Source organism: Castor canadensis, chromosome 1 (genome assembly GCF_047511655.1).
Source record: "Castor canadensis chromosome 1, mCasCan1.hap1v2, whole genome shotgun sequence".
Taxonomy (NCBI): Eukaryota; Metazoa; Chordata; class Mammalia; order Rodentia; family Castoridae; genus Castor; species Castor canadensis.
Window position 1 is genome coordinate 202836426 of NC_133386.1, and position 10467 is coordinate 202846892.

The 10467-nt window shown below is 55.4% G+C and overlaps 1 protein-coding gene across 3 annotated transcripts; it reads left to right on the top strand.

Annotated features, from left to right (window-relative positions):
* Positions 1-241: 241 nt before the first annotated feature.
* On the top strand, positions 242-10263 carry Sart1 (spliceosome associated factor 1, recruiter of U4/U6.U5 tri-snRNP). Of its 3 annotated transcripts, none has more exons than XM_020164869.2 (20): positions 242-668; positions 2730-2787; positions 3137-3192; positions 3699-3825; positions 3925-4030; positions 4284-4361; positions 4483-4582; positions 4673-4815; positions 4921-5127; positions 5767-5891; positions 5971-6104; positions 6189-6328; positions 7603-7776; positions 7910-8020; positions 8273-8360; positions 8860-8950; positions 9063-9198; positions 9783-9872; positions 9969-10090; positions 10180-10263. In XM_020164869.2, the coding sequence occupies exons 1-20, from the start codon at positions 356-358 to the stop codon at positions 10196-10198; spliced, it is 2418 nt and encodes an 805-aa protein (XP_020020458.2). In that variant the 5' UTR covers positions 242-355; the 3' UTR covers positions 10199-10263. The 3 variants fall into 3 exon arrangements, with proteins under 3 accessions (XP_020020458.2, XP_020020455.2, XP_073905456.1); XM_020164866.2 differs by having other exon boundaries at positions 243-668; positions 6186-6328; XM_074049355.1 differs by lacking the exons at positions 242-668; positions 2730-2787 and having other exon boundaries at positions 3658-3825; positions 6186-6328.
* Positions 10264-10467: the final 204 nt, after the last annotated feature.

Sequence of the window (10467 nt, forward strand, 5' to 3'; positions counted from 1 at the left end):
CAGGAAGGGGTTTTCGGCTCCGGGAATGCAGGATTAGAAGGTCTCCAGGTCCTCATGGTTCAGGGATCCAGTCTATCCCAGACAAGGGAGGGTCAATTATGTGACCTGTCGTGGGGGGGGGCGCATGCGCAGAGAGTCCGGGGTGGCCGCTAATGCGCAATCGGCTCCGATCGGGCCTTCCCATGGGCCTTTGGGGCAGGTTGGCGGCAAACGGCGGAAGCAGCCCCTCTTGGTTTCCGGCAACAGGACAGCGGCTGCCGTACGACCCGGAAGTGTTTCCATTTTGCGTCGTCGGGGCTTGGAGGCAGCCCGGTTCCAACCCGGCTCCAGCCCGGCTCTAGGTGGACATACCACCATGGGGTCGTCCAAGAAGCACCGTGGAGAGAAGGAGGCGGCCGGGTCGACGGCGGCGGCCGGCACCGGGGGTGCTAGTGAGCAGCCGCCGCGGCATCGGGAGCACAAAAAACACAAGCATCGGAGTAGCGGCGGCGGCAGTAGCGGTGGCGAACGACGGAAGCGGAGTCGAGAGCGCGGGAGCGAACGCGGGAGCGGGAGACGCGGGGCCGAAGCTGAGGCCCGTGGTAGCACGCACGGGCGGGAGCGAAGCCAAGCCGAGCCCTCTGAACGGCGCGTGAAGCGGGAGAAGCGCGATGACGGATACGAGGCCGGTGAGGGTGGGGTCTGGGCTGGGAGCGGGGCTGGACGGGGATCCCTGGGGACGCGGGACTTGAGTGTGCGGGCATGTGTGCGAACATGTGTACGAGGCTGTCCAGTTACAAGGCACCTCCAGGCGTTTTTGGTTTTTTCTTTTTTTTTGGTTGAACTGGGGTTTGAACTCAGGTCTTTGCGCTTGCAAAGCAGGCGTTCTACCGCTTGAGCCGCACCTCCAGTCCATTTTGCTCTGATTGTTTTGAAGATACGGTCTTCTCACGAACTATTTATGGCTGTGATCTTCCCGGTCTCAGCTTCCTGTATAGTTGGGATTACATGTGTGAGCTTCTGGCGCCCGGCTTTTCCAGGCTCGTTAAAGGGTCTTCCAGTGCTTGTTAAAGGGTCTTCCTCCGACTGGTATTAAAGACTGATTCCCTCCATTAAGCTCCATGGAGACCGAGGCACATCGCAGTCCTTAGTAAATGTGTTAGATGAATGAATGAAGTAGTACCAGCGAGTACAGAGGAAAGGAAAAAGCTGTTATTGGGCCAGTCCTGTAGAGCTCATGATAGAGACATGAGGCAGGAAGGCAGGTTGGGGTCTGGGTTCCAAGGACCTTGTTCAACAGGTAGGCCCTGTTAAGAGATTTGGACTTTGCTCCAGTGGTGGTGGGGAGCTATGAATTTCAGTTGGGGAACCAGTTGGTCAGATTCATATTTTGTAAAGACTGTTGCATTGAGAATTTGGTCAAAGATTGGACCGGAGGCCCAGGAATCAGGAGGGCAAGAAGTGAATCAGGTGAGGGCTAATGGTGCCCTACTCCAAGCCAGTGGGATGGAGAGAAGTGGACAGATTGAAGCGGTGTTTTGGAGGAGGAATTAACAGAACTTGGTGCCTGATGAGAGGGAAAGAGAGAGGGAGAAGGAAGAGTGAATGACTCCTTGAATTTTGAGTTGAGCATCTGTTGAAATTGAGGAGTGTGGAAGAGAAGCAGTTTGGAGACAGGAGGAAAGATAATGCAGTTTGGGAGTGTTGAGGTTGGTGTGGAGAGAGAAATGCAGGGTTTGGCCTAATGATTTGGGATTTGTGAGTATTTAGGTGGTCAGCAAAGCTGCCTGAGAGAGTGTGGAGTAAGGAGCTAGGGTTAGGAATACCAGTAGTTCAGTTGTGCACAGAGGAAGATGCTACAAAAAACAAACAAACAAAAAACCAGAGTAGCCAAAAAGGAAGAAAAAGCAAAGACTGGGGTTAAATGTATAGGAAGAGAGAATTACTGGAAGAAGGAGTGATCAGCAATTCACATACTACAGGAAAAAAGAGAATCCATGGGATTTGGAAAAAAGGAGGCTGGTGATCTTGGAGAGAGCCTGCAGAGGGTTTGGTTCAGGTAGGGAATAGAGGGAACCTGGGGAATTAAAGGTAGGCTGTGGTGTGGGAATGCAAGAAAGGGTGTGCTGTGGTGGTGACTGGATGGGGAGGTAGGTGTCCTCGACCTCTCTTTGGTGATCAGTGAAGTTATCTGCTGTTTGTGTGATGGGTGGAGGAGCTCCAAAATGCCTGTTTATCCATGTCCACAACATCTAGCACCAAATAGGCACGAGTATTTCCTGATGGCACAAATTGCATGGAGGACAAGATCATGCTGCTAACACATTCCCTGCTGTGTGGGAAGAAACACCCTAAAATGATAACTACTGTGGAGGTCAGGGCAGGGGAGTTGATTCTGATCAGTAGTTGAACAGGGCTTCCTAAAGGAGGCTGTGGTCAATCTTTACATTTGGATGGGATTCTGTGAATCAGAGCAAGACCAGAGAGGACAGTTCAGGTTGAAGACAGAGAATATACACAGTGGTCAGGCCACAATAAGGGATGCAGAAAGTTGGGCCTCTTGGGTCAGAAAAGGAAGATGTGTAAAAGAGGCAGCGCTCTATAGACAGGGACTCTGGTAGAGGAGCTCCAGAAGAAGGCCACTGTTCTTTAGTGTCACTAGTGGCCCAGGTGCTGGTGAGGGGCCCTTCATCTTTGACCCTGCAGCTGGATGCATTTCAGCCCCTAAGCTGTGTTTCTTCTTGTTACAGCTGCCAGCTCCAAAACTAGCTCAGGAGATGCCTCATCACTCAGCATTGAGGAGACCAAGTAAGTATAGCTCCCTTATGTTCCTATTTTCTTCTGAGACAGGCATCTCTGGAGCAGCTTTCTTACACCAAAGCGTGCCAGTTGGAGGTCAATATGAGTCTTTCTACCAGCCATTGGCATTCCAGAGGGGGAATCTAAGACCCAACAGGAAGGGTGGTATTAATTGGTTGGGGCAGGCCAGGCCTAGTACCCTTGTTCCCTGATCTGGAGACCAGTGTCTTCTCAGTGCCCTAGGCTGCCTGGGTCAGGGCCTGTGTTTAGGACCCTTAGAATCACCCAGTCTGTCCAGAAATGCGCTCAATATCCCGTTTCTTTGGCAGCATCTAACACTTAAATTTCTTGTCCTTAGTAAACTCCGGGCAAAGTTGGGGCTAAAACCCTTGGAGGTCAATGCTGTCAAGAAAGGTGAGTGTAGGGCTGAGGATGGGGCTAAAGGGGGTACCTGGGTGTGGAAGAGGTCATCTGAAAGGGTCTTTGAAGAAAGCGGGGTTAGAGTGCAGAGGCAGCACCATTCAGGGGCACTGTATGTTTTGCCAGAGGGTTTGTGGACCCTCCTTGCTGTCAAAGTGGGGGTCTGGGTATGTTTGCTCTGGGTGACCTTATTGTCCTCAGCTAGCTAGGAGGGCTGTAGACAGGCTGAGGGTCATGCACGGTAGCTGCAAACTGTCTGGGTGATGTTTGTTTGTTTTAAACTCCGTTATCTGAGGGACTTTAGAATGCAGAGAGGGTCCCGTATTGCCGCATGGGGTAACAGCAGTGTGGAGGTAAACTGGGAGTGGGGAGGTGAAAGATTTTTCCCCCTCTCCTGGCCCCTTCTGGCCCCTGCGCTGGAAGGGGCAGGGTGAGTGGCTCCCTCCTCTCCCCCACCAGCCATGGGCAGGCATAGCCTCACGTCTGGGCCCCCCTTCCAGAGGCGGGCACCAAGGAGGAGCCCGTGGCAGCTGATGTCATCAACCCCATGGCCTTGCGACAGCGAGAGGAGCTACGGGAGAAGCTGGCGGCTGCCAAGGAAAAGCGCCTGCTGAACCAAAAGTTGGGGTGAGAGTGTTCTGGCCAGCGGGAAGCGGAGGAGGCTGTTGGCCTTTTCACTTTATCGGGCGGGGCTGGCCTTTCATGAATGTCACTGTCTCTATTTAGGAAGATAAAGACACTGGGGGAGGACGACCCCTGGCTGGATGACACCGCAGCCTGGATTGAGAGGAGCCGGCAGCTGCAGAAGGAGAAGGACTTAGCAGAGAAGAGGGTGAGCTGCTGAGTGGCAGGGGATGGTTGCCAGGTGCTTCTGGGGGCTGCCTGGACAGTGAAGCAGGAGCCTGTTCTTTGGGAGGTGAGATGGCTCAGAGAGGAGAAGGCCTGTGGTCAGAGTGCTTGCTCTGGGCTCACTGCAGCTTGCCTACAAGGCTTGTCCTTTTTGCACTGCCACTTGGTAGAGTCATGGGTGTTTTTGGTGGTGTTGAATGGCCTGAAGTCTCAGGTCACTCCTCCCTTTCCCATAGGCCAAGCTGCTGGAAGAGATGGACCAAGAGTTTGGCGTCAGCACTCTGGTGGAGGAGGAGTTTGGGCAGAGGCGGCAGGTGAGGCTGTAACTGCTGGGGAGGGAGGGAGGAGGGGGTAGCACTGTGGCCTTGGGCCTTGGTGTTGGGGTCCCAGGGTTGGGTGGGTTGCAGCTCCTGATTCAGCTGGACCCTCCTGTAGGACCTGTACAGTGCCCGGGACCTGCAGGGCCTTACCGTGGAACATGCCATTGATTCCTTCCGAGAAGGGGAGACTGTGGTCCTCACCCTCAAGGATAAAGGTGAGCTGAGCTGGGTGCTCTGGGTGGGCATGGGACCCAGGCAGTGGAGTCCAGACTAGCTGGAACAGTGCTGCTTCTACCCTGTCCCAGGTGTGCTGCAGGAGGGGGAGGACGTGCTAGTGAATGTGAACCTGGTGGATAAGGAGCGTGCTGAGAAGAATGTAGAGCTGCGGAAGAAGAAGCCTGACTACCTTCCCTATGCTGAGGATGAGACAGTGGATGACTTAGCACAGGCACGATGGGATAAAGGGTGGTGAGCATGGGGTGCCAAAGAGGTGGTAGTTCCCTGGCTTCTCAGGAGCTAGTCTAGGTCTCAGCCCATACCTTTTTCCTTGTAGCAAAAGCCCCGCTCTATTCTGGCCAAGTATGATGAAGAGCTGGAGGGTGAGCGGCCGTCCTCCTTCCGTTTGGACCAAGGTGGCACAGCTGATGGCCTGCGGGAGCGGGAGCTGGAAGAGATCCGGGCCAAGCTACGGCTGCAGGCTCAGTCTCTGAGCTCAGCAGGGCCCCGGCTCGCCTCTGAGTATCTCACTCCTGAGGAGATGGTAAGCCCTCATTGCTTTGAACTGGCACAGTTGTGCCCCTCAGGTCGTGGGCTGCCAGTATGCACTCAGGAGGGAGGCGAAGGGTTGACACAGTGCTTGGCTCCTGGGTGAGTGGTAAGTGGTAAATGACAGCCTGGGGGAGGTGCTGGATGTTGACGAAGGACCGTTGAGCCAGATAGACTGAGTTTGTGTTCCTGCTCTGCCATGCGGTCAGCTTGTGCCTTGGGTGAGTCATTTAACAGTCTGGGCACCCATCTGGAATGGCGATGGCAGCAGACATCTCCTGAGGCATGCTGCAAGGAGTATAGTGTGGGTGGATTGTGATGTTCCAGGTGCATGTGATACTGCACCAGGAGGGACTGTGTGAACAGAAGCAGTAGTGTCTTGGCTAAGTGGGGAGGAGTCCTAGAGCTCAACAGCCAGGGTTCTCAGCCCTCTGCTTCCCCTCTTAGGAGCGGGACAAACTCGGGCAGGGTACTTGACCTGCCGCAGTATCCTCAGCTCACGGTGGAGTGGTAATAGGGTTGTGTGATAGTTACTGGGGCCAGTGCCTGGCAGAGTAACCCCAAGGAAGTGGTAATGGTTGAGGGCTGTGGTGGCCTGCATCTCCCTCCTCACATCTCTCCTCTCTCCCCTCAGGTGACCTTCAAAAAGACCAAGCGGAGGGTGAAGAAAATCCGCAAGAAGGAGAAGGAAGTCGTAGTGCGGGCAGATGACTTGCTGCCTCTTGGGGACCAGACTCAAGACGGGGACTTTGGTTCCAGGTGAGCTTGGGCACAGTCGTGGGACATGAGGGCTGGGCCAGCCTTAGAGCCAACACTCACTGGAGGGGCCTCCTTCTAGATTGAGGGGTCGGGGTCGGCGCCGAGTGCCTGAGGCAGAGGAGGAGGCCCCAGAAGATGAAGAGAAGGAGCCTGTGTCCCAGCCTCTGCCATCAGATGACACCCGTGTGGAAAACATGGATATCAGTGATGAGGGTAAGGGGCTGGCCAGTGGGCTGTGGAGCAAGCCTTAGGGCCAAGGAGGTGGTTCGAGCCTTCGTATTCCTGTTTCTCCAGAAGATGCGGATGCTCCACCGTCAGGGTCCCCAGAGGTACTGGAGGAGGATGAGGCAGAGCTGGAGCTACAGAAGCAGCTGGAGAAGGGACGCCGGCTGCGGCAGTTGCAGCAACTCCAGCAGCTTCGAGACAGCGGTGAGAAGGTGAGGTTGGGCACAGGATGATGGGGGTGTTGGGACCTGACCCTGTGAGCCTGTATTGTCACATTCCCTAAATGCCTCATTGTGCTTTAGGAGCAGGTTGTTAGGTTCCTGCAGCAGCTTTGCTGTGTGGTACTGTTCAGTGATGACTTCTACTGCCCTCTTTCACATACTGAGGGTGTTGAGTGCCAACTGCAAGTGAGGCACTGTCTTTGGGTGGGGAGGCACTGGTGAGCAGGTCAACCCTGAGGCCTGCGCTCACAGGGCTTGCTTTGCCGTATTGGGGACAGCAGTGACCAGGAAGCATGGGTAGTAGTAGTTTCTGAGAGCGAGGTAGACAGTGAAATAGGACTGAAGGGAATGCTGCAGTGTCATGGGTCAGTGTTCAGGATGTCCTCTCGTGGGTAACATTTGAGCTGAAACTTGAGGAACCCAGAGATAGGGGTGGAGGCAGCGGGGGTATCAGATGTCTTTAGGAGAAATGACCTTAGAACCAGGAAGGCTGGATCAGATATGAGCTGGTGGGTGAAAAGCTGAGTTGAGAAGTCAGTGTGGCTAGTTCATGTGGGGTCCCAGGCATTGCTGACCCTCCCAGGGCACCTACATGAGCTGGACACTGTAGACGTGGATATGATGTCCACTTCCAAGGAGCTTGGAGGGAGAACTCCAAGAAGGGAGAGACACTAGGTGTCTTCATATATGGGGGTGTGAGGGTTGGGCATCTGGCCTGACAGGGAAGGCAGAGTCTGCCCCGCCCTGTGCTTTGTTGCTGGCTCTATAGCACTGGCACCCAGTGGGAGCTCTTAGAGAAAAGCAAGACATGAAAAGCCAGACTTGGGAGGTGAAGAGTGGCCATCTTCCCTGGGCCTTGGGGAGAGGCTCTGAAAGAATAAGTCCTTGAAAGGGGAGTGCTAGGCAAGAAGTGGGAGACAGGAGGAACCCTGGAGAAGGGTGGGGAGGCCGAGGTAGTGTGTGAAGGGCTTTGGAGAGGGTTCAGAATGGGCCTGGTCAGGAAGTGCTGTGTAGGATTTTGGTTGTTAAAGAGCAGTAGGGAGCCATAGATAGGTTTGGAGCAGAAAAGTGATCTAGTGAGATCACTAGATAGTAAACAACAGAGGACCAGAGAGGAAGTGGAGACCAATTGAACCAGTTGGAAAGTTTTCTGAGAGTGGTGGGAATGGCTTGCTACTGCCACCAGGGAGGATCTGTGGGTTTTCAGGTCTTGGTGGCATCACCCCAGAAACTTCGGGTCTGCCCACAGCTGCTCCCTCCCCCAGGTGGTGGAGATCGTGAAGAAGCTGGAGTCCCGCCAGCGTGGCTGGGAAGAGGAGGAGGATCCTGAGCGGAAGGGGGCCATCGTGTTCAATGCCACCTCAGAGTTCTGCCGCACCTTGGGGGAGATCCCAACCTATGGGCTGGCTGGCAACCGGGAGGAGCAGGAGGAGCTCATGGTGGGTCCCTCCTCCCGAAGCCGCTGGCCTGCTCTGCTTACTGCCCGGGGCTGCTGGTCCTCATGACAAGCCTGGTGCTTGGGGGCAACTGGCTGGGGTAGGTGCCCACGCTGACCTTGACCTCTGGCCCCAGGACTTTGAACGGGATGAGGAACGCTCAGCCAACGGTGGCTCTGAATCAGATGGGGAGGAGAACATTGGCTGGAGCACAGTCAACCTGGATGAGGAGAAGCAGCAGCAGGACGTGAGGATGGGCAAAGGATATGGGCTGGACATGGTTGGGGACTGCGCTCTGAGGGACCTGGGGCAAGTTGCCTGGTGTCCTAGAGCCTCTGTCACCTCATCCATAGAATGGGCTCTAAAGCTTCAAGGCCTAGCTGGGAACTAAATGAGGCTTGTCCCATGGCCTGCCTGGTGGGGATGACTAGTGGGTAAGGGGGCTGAGAAGAGCCCATGTGATTGCTCATGTCTCCCTCCCTCCATGTGCCATCCCCAGTTCTCTGCCTCCTCCACCACCATCCTAGATGAGGAGCCCATTGTGAACAGAGGGCTGGCGGCTGCCCTGCTCCTGTGTCAGAACAAAGGTGCGGGCCTTGGCGGCTGGGTGCTGTGGCAGGGAAGGGCTGGGTGGGTGCTCTCAGGTGAGGCAGATGTAGCACAGCATCCTTAGGCCTCTTGACTACCTCTTCCTCTCACTCCCAATAACATGAACGGCTCCCCAGAACCCTGACCCACTCCTTGCTCTTTCCCCTGGTTCTTGGAAGTCACAGTAGCATTTGTCTCTCTTCTGTGCCTTCAAGACTCTGTGTCCTCTGGTAAGGAATGGGGACAGGTTGAAACATCAAGACTCTGGTGTCAGGATCCCAGCTCTGCCATGTCCATGGCTAGGGACTGACTTTCCTTAGTCTTTCGTATGTAAGATGGGCCTGATGTCTTTACCTCTCCAGCAGGACTGGGAGGGCCTGTACCACTGCACCAGTGTGTGCTGGGGTGCCAGGTCTGCCAGGCCTGCCCGCCCCTCACGCTGCCTAGGGTTCTCTGAGGGGTGGACCACCTGGAGTCTCACAGTCCCTTTATCCCCAGGACTGCTGGAGACTACAGTGCAGAAGGTGGCTCGGGTGAAGGCCCCCAACAAGTCACTGCCCTCAGCTGTGTACTGCATCGAGGACAAGATGTGAGTGTGTGGGGGCACGGGGCAAGCTGAGGGACTGGTTCCAGCTCAGGGTTGCTGGGAATACGGAGTTGGTGGTGGGCAGCTCACATTGAGCCCCTTTATCTTGGTTCAGGGCCATTGATGATAAGTACAGTCGGCGAGAGGAGTACCGGGGCTTCACCCAGGACTTCAAGGAGAAGGATGGCTACAAGCCCGATGTTAAGATTGAGTACGTGGATGAAACAGGCCGGAAACTCACCCCCAAGGAGGTAGGTGGGGCCCTGTACAGGCAGGGTCAGGCCACGCATTCACCACCACCATCATCCCACTCTGCTGGTGAGACAGGTCCATAGAGGCAATGTAGTGCTGCAGGGTTCTCGTGGGGAACCTGTGAGGTGGTGGAACCTCTTTGGCTCTGTTTCTGTATGGCAGGCACAGTACCATAGGAGGGTCTTATGGTGCTTTTGTATCTCTACCCACTTGCAATAGCAGAAGCCCCCTGCCCTCAGGGCCACTATCCTTATAGGCAGTGTTAGTCCCTCTTGACAACTCTGCTGACTCAGTGCGCAAGCACTGCCCCCCACCCCCGAAATCCAGCCCCCGCCCCCACATGGCAGGCCTCACTCCAGATCCCCAGAGCCCTGTTGCAGTACATCTGTCTCCAGAGCCAGTCTTGCCACCTCTGCGTGACCCCTGAAAGTGCTGGACTCAGCCCTTTTCCTGCCTCTGGACCTAGCACTGGGTTGGGTGAATCTGTACTCCCACACCCTGTTGTGAAGCTCCTTGTGAACACAGGTGGCACTGGCCTTGCCTGGGGTCCCTACAACTCCTGACTCCTGCCCTGTTTCCCCAGGCCTTCCGGCAGTTGTCTCACCGCTTCCATGGGAAGGGCTCGGGCAAGATGAAGACAGAGAGGAGGATGAAGAAGCTGGATGAGGAGGCGGTGGGTGCTTAGGGGTGTAGGGGGCTCTGCATCTGCTGGTGCCGGGGGGATGTGCAGGGTCTGCTCTGCTCTGTGCTTACTGACCCCTACTCACAGCTCCTGAAGAAGATGAGCTCTAGTGACACGCCCCTGGGTACCGTGGCGTTGCTCCAGGAGAAGCAGAAGGCCCAGAAGACCCCTTACATTGTGCTCAGTGGCAGTGGCAAGAGCATGAATGCGTGAGTGGCAGGCACAGCCAGACGGGGCTGGGGGGAGTGGGGGAAGCCGTGCCCTCTTTTCTAGCCTCACACCCCTTTTCTCCCCACAGGAACACCATCACCAAGTGAAGTGGCTTCCCTTCCTGTCCTCTCCCTAACTGTAATGTTAAATAAAGTTCCCTCCTTATTTTTTCCTCCCTGGTCATGGTGTAGATTCCAGGGCTGGACCTAGGAGTGGGGTAGGCTGGGCCTCAGCTCTGTGACCTCCAGCATGTCTCTGAACTTCCCTGAGCCTCAGTTCTCCCATTTGTGCAGTCAAACCCCCTGTGCTCCATGTAACGTGAAAGGCTTCACTGAGCTCATGCATCCTCATTCCTCCACCTGGAATTCAGACAGGA

Coding starts and splice junctions, on each gene's coding strand:
- Sart1 (XM_020164866.2), top strand. CDS start 356: ATGGGGTCGTCCAAGAAGCACCGTGGAGAGAAGGAGGCGGCCGGGTCG. Junction 4,031..4,283: donor AGGACTTAGCAGAGAAGAGG/GTGAGCTGCTGA, acceptor CCTTTCCCATAG/GCCAAGCTGCTGGAAGAGAT. Junction 5,892..5,970: donor GACGGGGACTTTGGTTCCAG/GTGAGCTTGGGC, acceptor GCCTCCTTCTAG/ATTGAGGGGTCGGGGTCGGC.